The sequence below is a fragment of the Seriola dumerili genome, unplaced genomic scaffold (genome assembly GCF_002260705.1).
Source record: "Seriola dumerili isolate Sdu_G_001 unplaced genomic scaffold, Sdu_1.0 BDQW01000088.1, whole genome shotgun sequence".
Classification (NCBI taxonomy): Eukaryota; Metazoa; Chordata; class Actinopteri; order Carangiformes; family Carangidae; genus Seriola; species Seriola dumerili.
Window position 1 is genome coordinate 7,019,662 of NW_019174343.1, and position 22,678 is coordinate 7,042,339.

Below are 22,678 nucleotides of genomic sequence, written 5' to 3' on the forward strand. Positions count from 1 at the left end.
ATCAAACTTCCTAAAGAATATATGTTTTCTAAACAACTCTGCCTAAATGAAGTACAGTCAAATTGACAAAAGTGTGATTTAAACCATCAGCATAAAGTTATTCCCATTGCATCAGTTTTTATGGCCAAAGTCATGAGGCCTGTTTGATATTGTAATCTTGTAAAACTGCTGTCCTGGAGCTGGTGTCTGGAGAAGTCGGCCTGCTTGCATAAGTCTGATTCGTAATCAGATCACTATCAATGAATGACCCTCTCTCTTGTCAACAACATGATGTTAACAGCTTGAAAAACAAGCAGGAACAAACTGTTGCATAAAACAGAGGAGGAAAAACAACTTAGGTTTGTTAATGCATTAAGTGTTCTGCGTCTCTCAGGATTCAAGTCATGTGACTGCAGAGATTTTCACTAAGTAGGTTTCACAGTTTTCATATTTTTTCAAAAGTTTTCCATGCAGGTAAAGTCACATCTGTGCCGTGCGATGCACTTGCATTTTGTACCACTATCAACATGTCTTTCCCCACTCTCACAAACTTGAGCTAACAAAGTTGAGCTAAACCTGGAAAGAGTCTTATGTAACAGGCTTTCAAAACTGTCCCAGAATCTATGTATGTGATAACTCCTGCTTGCATTGAACCCCTGCACCCCCTCCTGCCTCACACACCACACACTCACTCCGTGCCGTTCTGGCACTGAAAAGTAGGGCAGGGTTTTCCTCTCTCCCTCTCCCTTTCCCTCTTTCCACTGCTCGCCCTCCGTGGGCTGATGTAACAGTGTTAGAGCCAAGGCGCTGTGTGCCCTCACTGTAACCACTCAGCTGATTACAGGTCTTATGTAAGGAGGGATTATCGAGAGGAAAATGGGACAGAACATATGAGCCTGTTGAAGAAAAACAACAGCTACATGCACACAGGGCCCTTTGTGTAGTTCCTATAGGCAGAACATTTCCTTTCTTAGCTTCACTTCACAAACCTCTTACTCATGCTGGAGCAAACTTTCAATGTTGCACAGTTGAAAAGCTCAGAAAAGAAGAAATGTGTGTGGTCTGTTGCAGTCACAAAAATGTGAATTTTTTTTCATTGCAGCACGAGTTAGCCCAATTCTGTGAACGTGTTTCTGCAGCAGTGTGTGTGTGTGTGTGTGTGTGTGTGTGTGTGTGTGTGTACTTACCAGCAGGTGTAAATGTGTTGTGTTGGCATGCCTTTGTGTTTATGCACATGCACACTCGTACAGTAGATGCATGTACAGCAGGATGTGGGACTGTTTGCAAGTTAATCCCAAAGCTTTTCTCTTTGTTTTTGCTGTTGATTGTCCATTTGTAAGTGTTAACACCCAGTCCTCAGGGTGCCAGAACTGTGTTGTGCCTGGGGGGGGGGGGGGGGGGGTCAGAGAGCAGATGGTGTAAAATCAGGTGAGCACGATGAGGCCTTACAGCATGTTTTCCTGCCACCGTGAGAGAAGGCTTATGTAACTGCATCTAACCAAACCTCTGGCTCTCAGCGCTGTGCAGAAACTTTAAGAGAGGCAATAAGATAATGATAAGAAGTAGCCAGTAAGAGGTTACTAAATGACAAATGGCCTCTGACATTGAAGATCTTGTTCTCTGATCACTGTGAATTTTGAAAAGCAACATTGCTGGTACATTTGCTGGTGTTAAGTTGAAAGTCAACCACCTTGAGTCAGCATTTTGGCAGAAAATTTGTTCGTAAAAATTAGAAAGTGGTGAGTAAACTGAACAAGTAACCATTCTCTGAAACAGTGGTTCTCAAACTTTTTCACATCAAGGACCCTAAACTGACACAAATTAGACCACATTTGATCATATTTTGTCCCATGGTCCCCGTCTGGTGAGATTTTTGCTTTTATGATGTTTTATTACAGATAGTGTTTGAAACCCATGACCAAAACAGTCGTACATTCTGTCATTTTGTTACTTATGGATGGAATTATAGTGAAAAAAAATGATTTCCCTTTTTGCTGGGGACCTCCAGGAACCCCCTCAAGGACCCCTGGGGATGTCCAGACCACACTTTGAGACCCACTGAACTAAAACACAGTGTAAGACTTGAATATAGCTGAAAGTGAACACGTGCATTGTCCTCTTTCCTCTCCTTGTTTCCCTTTCAGCGGTCCTTCTTCCAACGTTTAACAGGCGACAACAAGTCTGAGAAATTCTTCAAGGTGTTTTACGAGCGCATGAAGCTGGCCCAGCAGGAGATCAAAGCCACCGTAACTGTCAATACGAGCGACCTGGGCAGCAAGAAAAAGGATGAGGAGCCACCAGACAAAGACACACCAGCACGCAAGAAAGGTCAGGAGTCAGGAGTTTAGGTCACCAACATCATATTCTTAAGGGAATCACACCTGACACTGTTGACCTCTGTGTACTAAAGGCCTGTTGTATTGAAACAGCAAAGCCACCTCATTTATTCAGATTATTTATTCTTGTGCATTCTCTCTCATTTAATACAGTATTAAGTCATAAAATCTTCTTCTTTATTAAAAAAAATCTCAATGCATGTGACTTAATGACGCTACAAGAATTTATGACTTTTCAAATGAACATTGTTTATAAGACTGTGTCTTATCTGCAATGGCCTGTGTTTGACTCACTCTCCTGTACCTGTGGTTAGTCAAAGATGTGCCAGTGGTAGCAGTGGTGACCGAGGAGGTGAAGGAGCAGCTGGTGGAGGCCTCCGCTGTCACCAAGAAGGCCTTCACCACCTACCGCCGCGAGGCTGAAGCCGAAGAGCACCAGGCGGCCGCCGATGGCACTCCCGTCCCGACCACTGATAAGAGCCAGGAGGAAGGCGAGATGAGCGTCATCATCACCATCATGCAGCCCATCTTGCGCCTCATGCAGCTGCTCTGCGAGAACCATAACAGAGACCTGCAGGTCAGCCAGTGCACCAGTTTGTTACCCCCCCTCCTCCTCCTCCTTCTCCTCCTCATGACATGCTAACATTTCCTGAGCTGTGTTCTAAATTTCAATCACCACACTCACTTATACAGAAACGAAACCATGTTGAAAATAGGCATCAGTTGCAGAACTTCCTGATGCAGCTGTTTCCATATCTGGGGTGACTTGGTCTGGTTTCACTATGAGGAGTGTGTTAGTGTTTAGTAATGGCTAGCCCCCACCAGCCCAGACAGAAGACTTCCTTCTTGCACTGATTCTGTTTACACCCAGAACTGAGGCAGGCCTTCATTAACTGATAGCTGGCTCAGTGCTGAATCATTCTGTCTCTCCCATCCTGACCCAGCGTGGGTGCCAGATATTGATTTACTGCTAGCCATGCAGCACAGATGATCAATTCACTGAGATGTTTCTGCCTGTTTCTTCCAAACACGTCACAGCAGTAATTGTGTGTATAAGCTTGCATGCTTAAAAAGAAGAAGAACAAAAGTAGAACGAGCCACCAGATTCCCTGAGTAGAAGCTGAAAGGAGCCTCAATCGTAACAGAAACGTAGCCATGCTGACGAAGATATATCACAATGCCCAATAGTCATATGAGTCTTCACAAAGACAGATATGCCTAACAAGACTTTATTTTATCTCCATCCATCTCCAGAACTTTCTGCGCAACCAGAACAATAAGAACAACTATAATCTGGTGTGTGAGACTCTCCAGTTCCTGGACTGTATTTGTGGCAGTACAACAGGAGGACTGGGGCTGCTGGGGCTTTACATCAACGAGAAGAACGTAGGACTCATCAACCAGACTGTGGAGAGCCTGACTGAGTACTGCCAAGGTCCCTGTCATGAGAACCAGGTGATACATGTGCACACAGATCATGATTGTGTTCATATAGATGGTCAAATATGGATTTCTTCTAACACTTTATCAGATTAGCTTCTGTTTATGTCACAGTGACCTTTTCATTTTAGTAATCAGACATGTGGTTTTGTTTGGGTGGTACTGAATTAGTCCTGAGCATTTCACTTATCATGCCCAGCACTCACTCACACCGCGCTGAAGCTACGCTGCCGACTGGAATGACTAAATAAGCAACTAGCTAACTGCAGTAGCTGTTTGAAATGATTTCAGTTCCTTCAAACAGCACTTGAAGGGCGTCTGCCAGACTAAACAAAGCTCTTTGTTCATATCTACTGAGAGGGACGAGATTAGGAATTATTTCTGTTCACGTTTTGCTTGTGTGGTATTAAGTATCTTTAAATGGTAGCAGCATACTACTTGGATGCCACTGGCTATTGTGTAGTTTTGGGGTGTGGCACATGATTTCAAAATAAACAGTACTTACAAAGCCAATTCTCATAAAATCTGAACAATAATTACAAAATGTGACCCACCCCTTCAGCACATGACTGCGCCGGCTTGGTAAACTAAAGGGAATTTGACCAGTATGGGGCACCACACAAGAAGAAATATTTAACTGTCTGCCAGATTCAAATCTATCTATTCAAATCTGTTATGAAGTTTTAAGTCATGTTGATCACGGCTGCTGTTAACTACAACTGAAAAACACCACTTTATCACCTGGTCTTCTTAAAACTCAGCTTGTATTTTGCTGTTGTTCAGCCACCACTTTGAGGATTGTTTGATGACTGGCCAACATGAGGCGCTGGACAAGAGGCCATGAATTTCCAGTCAGCACTCAATAGATAAACGCAGCATATTGTATTTCTCTCCTCTCATCATTTGAAGTGTATTTATAATTTTGTAACTATTTTTGCAATATGTTTTATGCAGCATTTTGGACTTCAATGACAAACATGTGGCAGAGCAGCTCTCGGTCTACCTAAACACCTCTGACTGTTGAAAGCATCTGTATTGTGATTTAAGTTTGTTAAAGATAATGTTGGTATTTTTGGATCAGTATGAATTGTGATTAAAAATAATGGGATTTTGACTTCTAGATTAATTGATTACTGATTGTATTTATCTGCTTTAACTGCTGTTAACTACTGGTTAAAACTGGTAATGCTCCTGTTCAGTTCTGTACCATCATTTATTTTAAATTTCCTTTGTACCTCAGAACTGCATCGCCACTCATGAGTGCAACGGTATTGACATCATCATTGCTCTCATCCTCAATGACATCAACCCCCTTGGCAAGAAAAGGATGGATCTGGTGCTGGAACTCAAAGTGAGTGGTTATTGGTTTCATCGCTGAAGAGGGAAAAAAAAAATACTTCAACATAGATGTAGTGTTACATAACAGGTTTGGCTTTGGTCTCTCCTTTTCTGATTGTTGGTGTATTGGTGTATTTTTCTTATTCCTCCGGAAAACTTTTCTCACGTTGACGAGGCACTGAGGTATTTCTGTAAAAATTAAAAAGACTAAAATTAGTGAGAGTTTTAAAACATAAACATCAGACTTTCCATTCAAATCCACACAGAGAAATAAAGTTAATAAAAACATTTTTTTTTAAAAGTTGTTGTACCAGTTACATAACAATTGTGATCAGAGTCACACCTAAGTGTTTATGAGCTATTTGAGTTCCTGGACTTGAGACATCTTTGTCTAGAGATTATCATTGCAGGAAATCACTGACTGAAGGAAATCTTGAAAATATGGTGCAAAGTAAGAATATTCATGTTTGGATTTCCCCCCTTAATGGTTGTTGATTTTCCACCTGCGTTCAGACTGCAATGCTGAACATCAGGTGGAGAAAATGGACCTGAGTTGATTGTTTGCACTTTTATCTGTGCTCTCTCATCCTTCTGTAGAATAATGCCTCCAAGCTTCTTCTCGCAATCATGGAGAGTCGCCATGACAGCGAGAACGCAGAGAGGATACTGTACAACATGAGGCCTAAAGAGCTGGTGCGTATGGCATCATTCAAATCATCACATTAGCCTAAGTGGATGTTATCTCACAGTCTGTATTCTTGCAGGTGGAGGTGATAAAAAAGGCCTACATGCAGGGGGAGATAGAGGTGGAGGAGCCACCAGAGGGTGAGGACGGAGAGGAGGAGCACTCTGCATCTCCACGCAACGTCGGTCATAATATCTACATCTTGGCACATCAAGTAAGCCATCAGCAGAGACAGTCACAGCCTTGAGTAAATGCTGTAACACATATACATTATATAGTACATGACCATAGGATATTCAATGGCTTTACCGTTACTGTACCTCTCTGTCATTTCCCGTGGTTGCTGAAGACATGTGATACCCGCCATTACACACTCATCTCCTCTTTCTCAGCCCTCAGGCTGTGCGCAGCTCAATAGCAGAGTGTCTGCTCAAACCTTGATTTAGGTTAACAACAACAATTAAAGTTACGTATCAGTCACTGCCGGTCCACACCCTGCAGTCTTGTGGTTGAACGGGTGGAACATTGTGCATCCAGAGAAAGAATAAATGGCATGTAATGTTCCCAGCTGCTAAATACCGGTAATGTTACCTCAGTGCTGCATCATGTTGAGCTCATACAAGGATACATTTAAGGCAAACCTGTATGAAAATCAAAGAAATAATCTTTGAGATGACCGTGAGTGTGTGTGTGTGTGTGTGTGTGTGTGTGTGTGTTTGTTGTCGTTCCAGTTAGCCCGTCACAACAAGGAGCTACAGGCTATGTTGAAGCCAGGGGGGACGTATGGAGAAGGGGACGAGGCCCTCGAGTTCTATGCCAAACACACAGCTCAGATTGAGGTCAGTTGTTATGTACATGTCTGACGTACGCTGTGGTTGACATCTATTTTAGCAGAATGTTTTGGTAATGAAATTGTCTGGAGGCGTGTGGTACTTTTTTAATTGGCACGCTTTTGAATGTCATCGTGTACACTTACAGAATGACGAGCACCTTTGGCATGTTTGCACATTTTTGTCTGTGCGCTCCAAGTTGTTGGTTCGGTAACCCTTTTATTTAATATCGAAAGGTACAGTTTTCTAAAAGTTCCCAGTCAGATCATTTGATGACTAATGAATGAATGTTTATTAAGCCACAGCAGTGACGGGGAGTGTGTGTGATTCAGTGCTGTGGTTGTGTCCAGATTGTCCGACTAGATCGCACCATGGAGCAAATAGTCTTTCCTGTGCCCAACATCTGCGAGTTCCTCACCCAAGAGTCCAAGCTGCGTGTTTATTACACCACAGAGCGGGACGAGCAGGGCAGCAAGATCAATGACTTCTTCTTGCGCTCTGAGGACCTCTTCAATGAGATGAACTGGCAGAAGAAGCTGCGAGGTACTCAAGAGGCTACTGGTAACACAAACACCGTTCCCTGTGCGTCTTTCTCCTCAACTCTTTATCTTGTAGTGCTTGGTTTACACGCTTTCCTCCTGCATCTCTCCAGGTCCCTGTGAGCCCCCCCTGAGTAGAATAAAGATACTAAAGCCCCTTTCCCACGTACTTGCCTTTAATGTTGGCATCATTTGTGAGCAAGAACCAGAGACAAAATTTCCTTACAACTCTGTTAATTCCCAAACTCTTCCTCCACATGTGTATTTTGATCAAAAGTCATGACATGCAGCACAATAAAGAGCTCAGTTGAGATTTCAGTATTAAAACCAGCAGGAAATATAAAGTATTGAGCTTCTCCTTTGATGGTATTTCTGTGGTGTCTGACATGTTTACAACACCAAAAGCACCATGGACGACCAGCTGCAAATTAAAAACACAGCCACACAGAGCCTGGCACAAAGATATTACACAACAAACATAACAGATGTTACAGGTCTAGACTGTAACTCTCAGTTCTGCCAACCACAAAACTCTCAGGTATTAGATGATTGATTTATTCACAGGGAAACAAAGTGTTCTCTTAAAATGTCTTCCTCCTTCAGATTGCTGCTATTCTTGGCAAGAAAAAAAAACTTATCACTCTGTCATGGTCATGTCTTTTCCAAAGAAGCTCAACACATTTTTTTGTATACCATAATAAATGGTAAACAAAGCCCACTGCCTCACACTGATGATTGAACTGGTTCCGTGTGTGAAAGGGGGCTGCGCTCTGCTCCTGGAGGGATGGAAGTGGGGAGAGCATGTAAACTTTGATAAGTAGCTTATTTGAATTACAATATAGTGTAAGTAAGTTAATAATAAGCTAAGATGGACTAACAATATACAGTATGTTCTACAAAGTTGTAAATGCATGTTTTCAAGCCAGGAGAGAGTGATGCCTGATGTCTTTACTGTGAAAATGAAACATGTTTCCTGTATCCTATTTGTCCATATATTTTGTGTGGAGATTAGTGTGTCAGGTTCTTGTATTTTGGAAACAGCCGAGAACAGAGAAAAGTAAAGGCAAAAGATGACCCTCACACAAGTGTAGAAAGCTATGGATGGAGTTTGAAGCCCGTCCTCTGTCTGTCTGAATTAGTATTTTTATATATTTCTGCTTCATTAAAAGCAAAAAATTGGACGGGAAACTCCAAACGGGCAGGACAGATGTGACATGAGATAAAGACCCTTGGCTTGACACACACTCTGGAGGTTGTGTTTACTTCTTGCATCGTGGCCAACTGAGTTAGCAGGATGCTCCAAGTCTGCCTCATCTTAATGGGATTAATGAGTCGAGCTGATTTACCTGGCTGTCGGTTTGAGGTCATGCTCAGTCACACATCCTTTACTTCTGACATGGCACAACCTCACTGGCGACTTATCAAGGTTGGGTGGCGGACACAGGTTAGCTTCAGAGTCAGCAGGTATTGGATCAGGAAGAGAAAATCAAGTCAGTAGAAACTGTTCACAGGTGACCCAGAAATATTGATATGTGAAATATTCAAATGAAAACTCTTCATTTTAAACTTTTATTTTTACTAATGTGAAACACTTTTAGTCTTAAAGGCCAGAACACTATTTTGGGTTTCAGTTCCCCGTAGACCCCCTCACTGATTCTCTGCAATGAAGTGACCGCTCTCTTTGTTTGGTTTAGCCGCGTGTTGTGGCCTGTCCCATGGTCAGCCCTGAGGGAAGATGGTTTGTCTATAATGTGAAAACACGTGACGACAACCACCTCTCTCCTATCTAAATGAATCAGCACAGCTGGAGACCATATTGTTCCGCTGGTGCTAACCACTTGTCATGAATATCGTGACTGTTGCTAAAAGCCCCCACCCACAGTTCTTCTTTCTCTGATGAACTGCCGAGCTCAAAATAGTGTTGGTCATGCATGTATGCATGCAAATTTGTGTGTTTTTACTCTCCTAAAAGTAGAAAATCATTTAATGTGTGTGAAATGTGCCTGACAGTTGGTTTTGTGTACTTAAATCGGTTTAAGTTTGGTCTGATTTTACCCTTCAAAGATGGTCCTTTGATTGCAGTTATGGTGCTTAAAATGGCACTTAAAACATCACAGGCCCCTTTTGATGTTTCACCCCAAATTTAGTACATTTTTGAGATTACCAAAATAACCTAATTTTGGCGTGTTCAGTATTAAAGTCTGGTCATAAAAGAGACATAACAGAAAAGTTTTATTGCTGTGAAGACATGACAGATTTTTGCCAATGAGTTACTTATTTAAAACCAAGCACAAAACAAAATCTGTCGCCACAGGGTATCTCAGTATCTCAACCCATTATCCAAGGCATGACATCCAAATTGGACGATTCCTCACCTCCCAATTTATATCCAGTGCCATTGCAGGGACTAGCATGCCCTTCTGAAGTGGAATGTAAAGATGTGGAGGTTGGGACGATAACTAATTGATATAGTTGATGAACCTTAAAGGTCCCATATTTTACACTTTTCCTGTGTTTTATTTGAAGTGTTGATCCATTAGAAGATACAGTATATTTGTGGTGTTAAGAACCAAAAACCAATTCAATGTAGATTTACATCTTTGTCAGGCTTCTCTCTAGTAACAACAGGTTGTCGAGCCAATCAGGAGAGAGGAGGCTCTGATCCTTCCTGAGTGATCAAAAAAAAAAAAAAAAAAGCAGATTTCAGGTAAACACTCAGACAAACCAAATCCTGCAAGGTTGGACAGTGGGTTAGGCCGGGCCGTGCTTGGGGCATGGCTGACGGCAGTGACTGTATAGTTGACATCACAGAGTTACAGAAGTCCTGACGGCCCTTTTTAAGGCTCAGTTTCTGAATACAGAAACAGAAATGTGTGCATTTCTCTGTGGACTGAGCGCTTTGATAATTTCACAATATTAATATAGAACCTAGACCTGCTTTATAATCAAAAGACATGGACATCTCACTTTATACGATATAGGACCTTTAAACAAACCTTAATCCTAGTTTATTTGCAATAACCATCATCTTTCCCTAAAATTAACCATGCCATAGTTACAATGTTCAGATATAGCAAAAAGTTAGAATTTTAAAAACATTGGCCCTGGACATCAACATTTGCTGTCACTGAATACCAGTGTTATCTCGGTACGTTCCAAAGTGATTCATCCTTATCTTTGTTGACTACAGTTAATTGGAGATGACATTCATATCACCAAAACTACCCAGATAGTGAAATAAATCCGGCCCATATGCTTGTTTTCTTGTTTTCTGGCCAACTATACACCCAGTTCCACAGCCCGAATCTGGCCCATATACAGTATGATTGTAAGAAGCTACTTCCACATCTGGACCAATTCTGATGCACACACAGAACATTTTCCGGCTGTCTGTCAATATTGGCGGATAACAGCCAGAATCTTCCCAGATGTGGAAGTATATGGGCCAGACTCCGGCCGAGGGACCAGGCATATGTTGGTGTGAAATACAGGTCGGTCACTGTGTGTTTTACTTGAAGTGAACTGAAGTGCTCTGTGAAATTGTTTAATAAATTGTGTTTGGTATATAGCACAGGTACTGTAGAATTGTCTGCATGATGTTAGGCTGCTGCAGTGCTCTCTCTCTGTGGCACAGTGACCTGTATTAATTTGCTTCTGCACCCTGACCTCCAGCCCAGCCCATCCTGTACTGGTGCTCCAGGAACATGTCATTCTGGAGCAGCATCTCTTTCAACCTGGCTGTGCTCATGAACCTGCTTGTGGCCTTCTTCTACCCTCTGGAGGGAGTCCGAGGAGGTCAGTCACCTTCAGTCTCTTCTTTCCTTTCTCTCTCCTTTGGTGTTTTAACACCAGCTGAACTGGCTGGTGAAATGTGCCCTGATTTTGATCGTGTGTGTGTGTGTGTGTGTGTGTGTGTGTGTGTGTGTGTGTGTGTGTGTGTGTGCGCATGCTCTGTGGTTTTCACTATGAATTTGATTATTACAGCATAGGAAATGGGAGTGAATGGCACAAACATCATCTGTTCAGGGAAGGCCCTGGGGCAGGATGGATATAGTACATACCGTTCATTACCAGAAGCCTGTGTGCCAACAATGATTAATAAAAGAAACTGGGTCATGACTCGTTGACCTCTTATTTTAAAGTATGGAAGGCTAGCGTTACACCCTGCAGGTGCAGCTCTTTGCCTCCAGGTAAAAAGAAACATTCAGCGGTTCAGTGCAGATAACTACCTCAGGCAAACAGTAGAGTTAAGGCCAACATGAACTCTCTCAGAAGTTCTGCCTAGATCAGTCTGATAGCAGCGAAAAGCTTCTTTCTCATATTTGTAGAGGAAGAGATATTTTGTCTGCTAGTTTGTCTAAGAAACCAATAAATTGACAGCCACACCCACTGTCCTCAATAATTGCCAGAAGTGAAAATGGGCAGAGCTCTATCACAGTAAGTTGCTGGGTTTCTTTTGCAGTTTGTTTTTTCTTTTTTTTCTTTTCTTTTTTTTTTTTGAGAAGTCGACAAAACACATTGTGAATGGTCAGTGTTTCTATTGAGTGATGTTCTGTGAATAAAGCTGAGTTTTCTCCTTTCGCGATATTATTCCAATTAAACGATAACGGATTTCCAGCATCTGCCTCTCTGTTGGAAGAAAGTTAAGGGGGGGAAAGTTGCATTGTGGGTATCATAGGCTCCTGGTTTTGACAAGGGAGAAGAACGTGTGCAATAGAAAAAACAATGTCTCTGGTTCTGCTGCGTCAGTTTTTAATGCTTTTTTTTTTTTTAAACTGTCCATTGTGAGTTTAACAGCATTATAGTGCAAACTGCCAAACTGATGGATTCGTCTTCTCCTTACTCTGACAACAACTTCAGACCCACTTTAAGCCTGTGTGGAAAAAGATGAAAGTCCAAAGCAATCAGGGACAACACAAGTTTTTCGGTTTGAGAACTGACCACAGAGCATGATCTGCATTCAGGAGAACATTTGCTTTCCCACTGGACAACCACCCCCCCCCACCCCCCTCCTGAAATGGCTTGAGCATTTACATCCCAGCATTTGCAATCATACATGTATTTATAGCATTTGGCACTGGATCAGATCACACATGGAAGGTGCAGTATTAATGTAAAGTATGCACAGGACTTTAAAGAACACTGTGTGCTCCTGTGCCTGTGGTTTGGGTGTAGCCTCACACCTCCCTAACCAAAGTGAGTTTCACCACAGTGGAGGTGTGAAGAGAATGTAATCCTAGCTGAAGATCTGGATCTGCATGTCACAAAAGGCCAGGACGGATTTGTTCTTAATTAGGTCCTGACCCGATTATTGATACCGTACCTTTTTCTGAGCTTGACACTAACCCACGACTTAACATGTTGTCAGATTTCAAGTCTCATTCTCATGCTGGTTTTGGTTTGAGTAGTCTTCCTCTCCATGTATCACTTCTGGTAATTAAGTCAGTGTCCGTGTGTGTTTGTGTGTGTGTGTGTGTACAGTCTTACGTAAACACTGCGGCTCCCTTTAAGGCCGGATTCTCGAACAGGAAACATAATACCATATCACTGACTGTGGAGCATGACATACCGTATTGACATGTACTTGATAAGAGACAAATATACATACAGCAAAAGGTCAGATGTCAGACCTCTTACTTTACTCTCATCTAATCCATAACATTGCATTCTTTATTTAATCTCTTCATTTCTTTATGGTTTTTGTCTGTCTGTGGTACAAGAGAGGAGTGGGTCAGTGTCAACAAGTGAAACAAACATTTAAATTTGGCCACCGCTTATACAGAGCAGATTTAATAATAGACGCTAGACCTGATTTTATTGGCCGATATTGGCCAACAAATATATAAAATATATATACATATTTGTTCTCATGTTTTTTTATTTATAGTTATTTATTTCCACAGTTATTTAATTCCCAGTGAAAATTTCCATTTCAGTGCACTGATGTCATTTTGGACAATACAGTTTATGGTTAAACTGTAAAATATCCGGCTTTCATTACATATCTTTTTCACAATTGTCTGCTCCATTCATTTCACTGCAGATGCTGTCATTCATTGCTTAATATTCAACTTAATATTCCCAGTTGCCTGCCAGTGTTTCAGTATCCAGTATGTGACGCTAACAGGGAGTAAGCCTGGACCCAGCTGTTTCCTACCAATAGAAGTTATTTTGATGACCTGTTTCTGACTTGTAAATGGCGTCAGCATTCAAGTCGTATTTAGCAGTATATCTGACTTGTCGTTTAATGATACGGAAATGAAAAACATATAGATGCCTCGTGTCAGTCAAAGTTGTTCGATTGGGGTGATGAAACCCTGAAGTTTATAGATTTAGTGTGATTGTTCAGTGCACAGTATTTTCAATGACTGATTCTGCATTCATACAAGCAGCAACTGAGTTGTTTGATGATGTAAATTCATAAAAGTCATAAACATTGGAACCTTTCCTCTCTCTACCATCCATCCCATATGACAGGAACATCTATCAGACTGCATAATTAAACTGAACAACTATGGAAATCAAGTCTATAATCATTAGTTTGAATATGATTATCATTATACATAAAAAAAAAAAATTGCCATCCCTGAACAGGGACATTTCGAGGAGCTAAGTCCAGACCATCTGGAGCTAAGGTCAGGGTGTGTGCGTGAGTGGAGCGCACACAACCTTGAGTGCTCCTGCGTGACAAATGTGAATATGTGGCCTTGAAAACTTTGCATCTCTTAAGCCTAGCTTGATTGAAGAATCACTGCTTGTATGCTGCTGTTTGGTGCCGCTACAGTATTACCATTTCAAAACCATCAATAGAGAACTGTGATGAATTTCATAACTGTTATTTGATGTATGCATTAATTGGCCCACCATTTACATGGATCAAAGGCAAAACTTTGTCTTTTTACTTCATTTTAAGTCTAGTTAAATTTCTCTTAACTATCTTTACAGTGACATTTAAATCAAGTTTGCCAATTTGTCTCAACTTAAACTTAAAAGCAAGAGTTCATCAAGGTCAAAAAATGCTAAAACTGAGAGATGAAGACCTTTGATATTTAGTTATATAACAATCATACCTTTTACACTACATGTGGAATATGACAGCCGTGTGGCACACTCTCAAGCTAAGGAGGAAAATGCTGTCTTCTGCTTTGTTCCTATTGTCTGGATGTTGGAGGAAGTGGCCCCTAACCTGACTCCTGAGCTCCAGGCAGCTTCTGCAACCCGGAGCCAGAGCCTGTTTTTCTACTATACATCTCTACATTACAGTGTGTGGGTGGTAAAGACACACATCGCAACTTCTGGACTTCATGTCTGCTTTCACATCTACAGTAGAGAAGCATGGCTAAACTTAGGGTCAAACTTTAAGCTGCTGCTGAACTATTACATCTGTGAGCTGTTGTGATCCGTTTTTGAAAACAGTGGCGGTTTCATTTACAGAAATGAAAAGGCTGTGAAACAGACAGATCTTTCTTTTCATATGGAAAACCTATAAGCATATAAATATGAGCTGTGTTTCACTCACCTGTTCACCACTCATTCCCTCCTTCCTCTACAACAGACAGTCAGTAGTTTAGGTGAGTAGTAAATTGTGATTTTGGAAACTTGTCTTCAATTTGCATCGTCACTTGTTGCACATCTGTAAATCTGCAGAACATCTGTGTGCATCTTTAAAATGTGATGGTTTGCATCAGGTGACTGTCGCTTTTTTTTTCATTCCATAGGCCTTTTTAACAGCAGCTTGTCATAGTAGGAAGGACACAGGTGTTACTGTGAACATAAGGATGGTTCTTAACATTGCTGGAGATGACCAGCAGCAGATATCACAGTAGTTAGGGCCTGGGGCGCTGTCGCTAGTGGGACTTTTGTTGATACTTCACCTTTTGTTGTTACTACTGCTGTCTGAGCCCGACAGCTGAGCAGAAGCAGCACTGATTGCACGCCGCACCAGTAGAGTGCGTGCCGTCCATTCCAAAACCAGACTGCAGAGGACTGACTGCGCTTGTATACAAGAGGATGTTACGCATCCCCGCCCACTCCCTTATCTCTCTACATCCACACACAGGCAGCAGCAGCAGCGAGGGGTGGCGGTGATCAGGAATTAAATTATTTACATTATTTACATTTCGTAATGACTAACTATAGATTATTTTCCTCTGTCAGAAAGATTAGGTGGTAATCAAAAAACATTCCCAGCTAAGACCTGATGCTGACAACGTCGATGTCACTGAAGCATTTTAGAATGCGTAATCTCAAATATAGTTCACATGCATAAGGAACAGAAAGGCAAACACTCTGCGACAGTGTTGTCTATAGAAAATGAACAGATTTTTTCTTTACCCTCAATGACGAAGAAAACAACTCTTCAACTTCTTTGTTGGATCTACATATTTGACCTTGTTCCAGACACCATATTAACCCCTGGTCGGTCAGGGTCTGTCATGTGCGCTGAACTTAACTTGGGAAAAGTTGTCTGGTGCTGGGTCACATGGTGTGACAGATTACTTCAGATATATGATATTCATTCAAAGGGAAATGTCTCAGTGATAAGCATTTCCTGCACGACCGGAGGTTTTTCACAGACAAAGAATAAAGTGACAGACCTGAACATGTTTTTATGGGCAGTTTCAGTTTTCTGTTTGTTTTACTGTCTCTTATTGCTTTTCCCTTTTTCTCTCAGTTCTCCTTGAGGGCAGTATTTGTGGGGATGTGAAAAGCCGCAGCCATTAAGGCCTTCATTGTTCCCGTGTAGAGTAGCAGAGAGAAGACGCACATTGTGATTCGCATAAACTTTCAATTGTTCTGTCTGGGGTCAAACGGCGAGGTCCCTTTTGTTTGAACTTCCTCACAGCGGTGTAGAAGAGACAAAAAAAGAGGTTGTTAGCTTAGCTCGAGAAACTCCATGCGGTTTTCTATGTCAAAGGTCTTATGAGAGCTTAGCAGTTCATTCCAGGACGTGCCAATCAGTGCAAGAAGGGTTAAATGATGTTAGCTTCAAACTGAAGGCCGTTATCAAGTGAAAACATCTTAACCACTGCTAAGTTGCTCAACGCTGAATATTTGATGTCGCAGTGTTTCCTGGATTCACACAAGATGCTTAGGCATCTGGTATTATTCAAGCCACCCGCTGAAACCTTGAATAAACCAAACTTTATTTTTGTTTTATGAAAGGCATTTATTACCGGTTTGACACTAAGAGACAGTTTTATAGCTTTAAAGCTATGCTTAATGTGCAGAATGTATAAGCAACTTCAACACTGTACAAAACATTAAACATTATTGTATGGACTGCACATATCACTCATGTTTCCTCTGAGTGGTTTATTTGAAGAGAAACTGTGGTCGGGGAAATCTTGAATAACTCCAGGCTGCACACTTTCTGTAGGTTAATGTCAGGTGGATGTTTGTGTGAGACCAGGTACTGAAAGCTTTAACCAGTAGTAGTCAAAGAGCTAGAGCCTCCCTCTGTCAGACGCTCCACTGTCAGTCAGCTTCCTGCCAACAATAACAGATATGCGCATATGTGAAGTAAAACCAGCAGCAAACATCGGGCTGTATGTGAATATACTTTGGCTGAGTGTAATATACTTTGGCTGAGTGTAAGTTGTTTAGTGTAAGTCTCTCTATCTTCTACCTGCAGAGTAAGCAGAGACGTGAGAGAGAGATGAATGCTCTGAGACTGTAGGTGTGTGACGTCCAAGCTGCTGTGTCTAGGTTGGCTGCCAAGTCTGAGCACCCGGGCAGCCTGTTACAACTCAGTACCCAGGACCATCCCTGATGAATTCAGATAGAGCCAAGTGTATTTTTAGCCAAGCGGGAGTTATGTAATGAGTACCTGTCATGTGATCTGCACACGGAGGGGCGAGAAGACGCAGGCCTCAGAACGGAGGGCACAGAGGGAGACGTTAAACGTGGTCTTCTTGGAAATAAATAAATGCATGTGTGTGTGTGTTAACACAGAGGAATTAGATTAACGTTAACAAAGTGAATCAGCCTTTCTGCCACTGGCTGGTGAGGACTTGGCTCTGAGCTGGTCCCTGCTGAGCTCATGTTAATGCTTTGCTGACCCACAGTGATTGATGTGGAATATAAAACTGTTGTGTAAAACACAGCTGACCTCATGCAACGAGTCAAAGAGCTCTGCTGATAGTACACACTTCCAAAACCACTGGGTCCATGAGTGAAAAGATATCTTTGTCCAGGTGACACATGGTGCCAATCAATAAATCAATCACAAATGATAGATAAGCCCACTTCAGTGTCTTCACGTGGTCATTTTACTTCTACTTCAATGTGATGTGTAATTACACACATGTCTTTGTACAATAGCTGTGACCTCAAAGGTAGAGAAGCAGGAGAAATTAAAACTTTTGAAAAAATGTGTCCCTGACAAACATTCTTGTCATACAAATTTCCAAAGCACATTTATAAATGAATAGATATCAGAGGAAGCGTCACTGACAAGAACGTGCAGGCTCAGCATACTTCAGCTGCACCAACAAAACTGTGCATTCATGTTGATGTCACTAATCTTTATGAATATGCAAACACGATAAATAGGAGTGATGAAAGATGAAAAAAGTAGTTAGTTGGTATTTTTTTAATTTTTTGTTTAAGTGTAGTGTGCTGTTGAGGCGGTATGGCCCTGAGTAACCGAATTGTTGACATACTAAAAACACAGTTGGCTCACATCATTGATGATTAAATGGAGCCTTTCCCTAATGTGACCCCCTTCATCCTCAGGTACCCTGGAGCCTCATCTGTCTGCCCTGCTGTGGATGGCCATGCTGGTGTCTCTGGCTATAGTCATCATCTTGCCTCAGCCTCACGGCATCCGGGCGCTCATCGCCTCCACCATCCTGCGCTTGATCTTCTCTGTAGGCCTGGAGCCCACGTTGCTCCTGCTGGGGGGTTTCAACGTAAGTGTGTGTCAGTGTCAGTTGTGCTAAATTACCCAGTAGATGGTTAACTTGAATTTCCCTTGGCACAGGGCGTAAGTTATATGCCAAACATCAGACTTACTAATACAGGAGTCACATGTACACAGTGCAGTGTCTCTCTCTTTCCCCTCTGATAGGTTTTTAATGATAGATGTATCCAGCTGTGGTTCAGCTAGCTCCATAAATAGTCCTGTTGCTTATGCTTTGTCCTCCCTGACCACCACCCCTGTAACCCTGCACACACTGGTCTAACACTTGAGGTAGCATTATAGCTGCTAATACAAATGTCACTCATAGCTGTGAGGTGTTGATGCATAGACCTGGGAGATTCCACACTGCGCTGGTGGTGAACCACATCCACTTTATTTTTAGTATTGTAGTACAATGGCTATCTTCGAATCTTACCCAATGACAAAAATACTACTGTTACTATTGATGCTACTGAGTTAAACTTACTCTCTGACTGTGTATCATCTCTATGTGTCCATTGCTCTTCAGTTATGTAATAAGGTCATCTTCCTGATGAGCTTCGTTGGGAACCGAGGAACCTTCACGCGAGGCTACAAAGCCATGATCATGGACGTGGAGTTCCTGTACCACCTGCTCTACCTGATTATCTGCTCCCTGGGGGTCTTTGTCCACGTCTTCTTTTACAGCTTGCTAGTACGTGAGCACGCACGCAAACCATATAATCTTAACCCCGTACACACGTGGGCATTGACACCCAAGGTAGCGGTATGCTAAACACAATGTCTGACCTTTTTTCATTATTTTGTACATGAGAGATAAATGGTATTTAGATGTTTAGAAAGGTACATGTTCTCTACCAACTCAAGGAGATCTGAATAAAGGAACAGATCCAAACAAAACACTATGGCCTTTGTTTGCCCACGTGTTCATATTTACACACGCACACCTCTCTCTCTCTCTCTCTCTCTCTCTCTCTCTCTCTCTCTCTCTCTCATGAGTCTCTCCTCTGAATCCTTCCTCTTTCCAGCTCTTTGATCTGGTTTACCGAGAAGAGACCTTGCTGAACGTAATAAAGAGTGTGACCCGCAATGGCCGCTCCATTGTTCTGACAGCCGTGCTGGCTCTTATCCTCGTCTACCTCTTCTCCATTGTGGGTTATATCTTCTTCAAAGACGATTTCATTTTGGCTGTCGACAGAATACCCAACAAAACACTAGGTATGTGGAAATGCCTTATCCAGGTAAACATAAACTACTTACCCTGTACCCGAACAGTCAAGAGACTAAAATGTGCAGTATTTTTCTGGAGCACAAACACACACACAAAAAACACACACACACTGGATGCCTGTGAAAATACATGAAGTCAAAGTAAAGCCGAGATTACAAAAAGTGTGTTTCCTGTCTTTGCTTTGATTGTGTTCACCTTGCTTTTAGCATCATCTACAATTTGTGCATATAAAAGATGTCGCTATTAACATGCACTGTGAAAAAAATATATGCTTCTCTCACAAAGGTGTAACATGTGCAGATTGTTCAGCTGCATAATGTTTTGTGTTCCCATTTGAATAGAGCATGGAGCCAGTATGGTGGGAGAGCTCTTCTCTGGTGGAGTGTGTCAGAAAGAAAACAGAGAAAACTGCACAGCAGAGGCTGTAATGGATGGTAGGTTAACAGAAGTGAGTGTGTGGTGTGTGTGTGTGTGTGTGTGTGTGTGTGTGTGTGTGTGTGTGTGTGTGTGTGTGTGTGTGTGTGTGTGTGTGTGTGTGAGTGAGTGAGACTGGGGTGGAGTTTGGGCGACAGGGTCGAAGGGTTCTTTTAAGTTTGAATCCACATGTTGATGCATGTCTCTTAACAGATTCCCAAGTGTTTGTGAGCTTATGTGTGCGCCTGCCTGTATGTGTGTGAGTATGTAAAGGTCTTTAGGTCCTCGGAGACATATGACTCAGAAGAGATTCGTCCCACTGAGCTGTAAATCTGGGCGGCATGGTCATAGGATTTAACCGGGCTGGGCCAATTCGGGGCTTTCAGGGAAGCCGGGTGAAACACTGGAGGTTTAGACTCCTTGTTTGTGTCTCAGGGGACCAAGCTTAAGACCTGATGTAGGGGCCCAGTGTTAAAAGGTCAAGGTTTAATTACCATCAGGTACAAGTAGGTCGATGGGTCCACTCAGTGATGGCGCATGGGTTGGGGGGGGGGCTTCTCACTGCAACCAACGAGTTCTCGCAAACCGACTGACCTTGTTGGGAAAAGCCTCCAATCAAAGATGAACACAAGCGCCACCTTAAAATTGATCAGCCAACCATGTCGAATCCTGCCTGACCTCGTCTAGGCTTCCCTATCCATCACCACCAGGCTGGCTAATTATGGTAGTCTGGTGACTTGTGTGAGTGCGTGGATGGTTTTGAGAAATTTCCCAGTCTTGTTATGTTCTCTAATGGGGCTGATTCAGTCAACCAGTAATATGTAATAGAGTATGAAATGAGGGTTCAATAGGTTGCATATAGTGTTGGTAGTATATTAGATCTTCTGTTTTGAGTCAAACTGTTTTCTCATTAGCCTCTTTTCCAAGAAGTTAAATTTAAAAGCATGATGAGCAGGTGATAGTGTAGCGGCGCAGCTGACAGATCAGACAAAGCTTTGAATTCAGCCTACACAGGAAATGACTATCTGACAGTATTGCTATGTCTCTATAGCTTCCCTTGCCATCCAGCCGTCAGCGGTGGTGATCGAGGACAAGGAGCGAGCATGTGACTCCTTGCTCATGTGCATTGTGACAGTATTGAGTCACGGCCTCAGGAGTGGAGGAGGTGTCGGGGACGTCCTGCGGAAACCATCCAAAGAGGTGCAAAGAACAGGAGTGCAGAAGTCGAGTATATATTTAGAGTAAATTAGAACCCAGTATCACTAACATGTCCAAAAAAAATAGATTATAGTAAACTTTTGGACATCTTTCCAAACTCTTATACTGAAAACAACAAAATGCAATACACACCAAAATGTTTACTCCATCCCCCTCCCACACAGATAAAGATTCAATTAAGTTGAATTAAATTAAAGTGAATGGAGAAAAGTGATGTGAGATCTAATAAAGGCATTTTTTCATTTAATGTGCCCATAAGAGGATCACCATAATGTGTATTTAATTTTCTCTAACTTCAAAAGGTAATTACATATTTACCCCAATCAGAAAAAAATAGAATTGTCAGCCCATCACTTATCAGATGAATGAGGTGCTTTGTGAGGACAGAGAGCAGTGAGGGCTTCAGTGTATCTAAGGTGACTGTCTGCTACAGAAAGCTACGATGTGCTGGCGGGTCAGAGGGGTTGCACAGAGGACTTTCATAACCCCAAACATGCCAGAAAAAGCATTAATGGTACTTATCCAGGATGAAAACAAGCTACCGCAACATGTGTTAGATTTGCAGCATTGACCCATAGAATCAGGGCATGACTTGTAAACCTTATGTAAACCTCAGTTAGCTTAGCATTCATGTGGATTCTCTGTATTGTTTTCAGTCGTGTGAGGTTGTGTTTAACACCCGATGACTTGGATAGTACCCTGCATGCAAAGAAGGGGCACTATGAGTCACTCAAATGTGTTATCCTAGTGACAGCTGCAAATTACATATAAGTGGGGTCCATATTTACATAAACATAATATCAATTACATACTTGTACTTTTTAAAAACTTGAAATCCGATCTATTTCTTGACATCTTACAGCTGAAATGATAGTTTTAAATCTTGGAAATCTTGACTAAACATTATTAATAAATAGATAGATATTACTATTATCACTGACTCGTTGCTTACTGACTATGATAATTATCCAATGATTTAAATCCAATTTGCACATGAGAAAATAAATTCAGTGAGTGGCATTTGTTACCATTAGGAAAAGCAAACTTGTAAACCTTCCTCTTTGAATAATTGAGTCAAATTTCATTGGGGTGAAGATTCAACCTCTGTGTGACATCAGCGTATGAGCTCATGTTGATAGTTTTCCCCTTCGTTCAACAGGAGCCTCTTTTTGCAGCCCGAGTGATCTACGATCTGCTCTTCTTCTTCATGGTTATTATCATTGTTCTCAACCTCATCTTTGGTGTCATCATCGACACGTTTGCTGACCTGAGGAGTGAGAAGCAGAAGAAAGAGGAAATCCTGAAGACGACGTGTTTTATTTGCGGTGAGAGATTAACCAAAGATACATTTTCAGTTCTGTGAGTTAAAATCCAACTTTTTGAAGACCATTCAATTGCTGAGTTGTTTTTTTTTTTTTTTTCCACTGTTCTGTTGTACTGACTGAGAGAGACTGACTCTATTGTTTGTGAACATTATGGGTATGTGACTCATGACCTTTGACACATCTTTTCCTGTCCTTTTCCCATCATCTCTGTATAGTAGTCAAACTCCCTTCTTAGAATTTAATACAGCGGAAATGTCTTGCAGTTCCATCTGAGTCGAAGCTGCAATCGATACTTGCCACACCGCTGTACAGCATTGGAGTTGCAGTAAAATCAGCAGGTGTGAATGCTGAGGCTTGCAGATGATGATGAAATCAAGACAAATCAAGAGAGTGGTCTGCTGCTGTGCCTGCTCTTGTATGAGCGTGTGACTGCTGTGATG

General features: G+C 41.9%; 1 protein-coding gene across 1 annotated transcript in view; it reads left to right on the forward strand.

Moving 5' to 3' along the window:
• The window catches only part of LOC111221456 (inositol 1,4,5-trisphosphate receptor type 1-like), an 87,880-nt gene that overhangs the window by 54,429 nt on the left and 10,773 nt on the right, over nucleotides 1–22,678 (forward strand). The window contains exons 44-58 of the mRNA XM_022744810.1: nucleotides 2,124–2,307; nucleotides 2,630–2,892; nucleotides 3,570–3,770; nucleotides 4,996–5,106; nucleotides 5,691–5,786; nucleotides 5,858–5,992; nucleotides 6,510–6,617; nucleotides 6,959–7,151; nucleotides 10,820–10,942; nucleotides 17,885–18,060; nucleotides 18,580–18,744; nucleotides 19,079–19,268; nucleotides 19,623–19,715; nucleotides 20,747–20,895; nucleotides 22,073–22,238. Of these exons, the coding sequence (XP_022600531.1) occupies nucleotides 2,124–2,307; nucleotides 2,630–2,892; nucleotides 3,570–3,770; nucleotides 4,996–5,106; nucleotides 5,691–5,786; nucleotides 5,858–5,992; nucleotides 6,510–6,617; nucleotides 6,959–7,151; nucleotides 10,820–10,942; nucleotides 17,885–18,060; nucleotides 18,580–18,744; nucleotides 19,079–19,268; nucleotides 19,623–19,715; nucleotides 20,747–20,895; nucleotides 22,073–22,238 (2,353 nt within the window). The remainder of the gene's footprint in view (nucleotides 1–2,123; nucleotides 2,308–2,629; nucleotides 2,893–3,569; nucleotides 3,771–4,995; nucleotides 5,107–5,690; nucleotides 5,787–5,857; nucleotides 5,993–6,509; nucleotides 6,618–6,958; nucleotides 7,152–10,819; nucleotides 10,943–17,884; nucleotides 18,061–18,579; nucleotides 18,745–19,078; nucleotides 19,269–19,622; nucleotides 19,716–20,746; nucleotides 20,896–22,072; nucleotides 22,239–22,678) is intronic.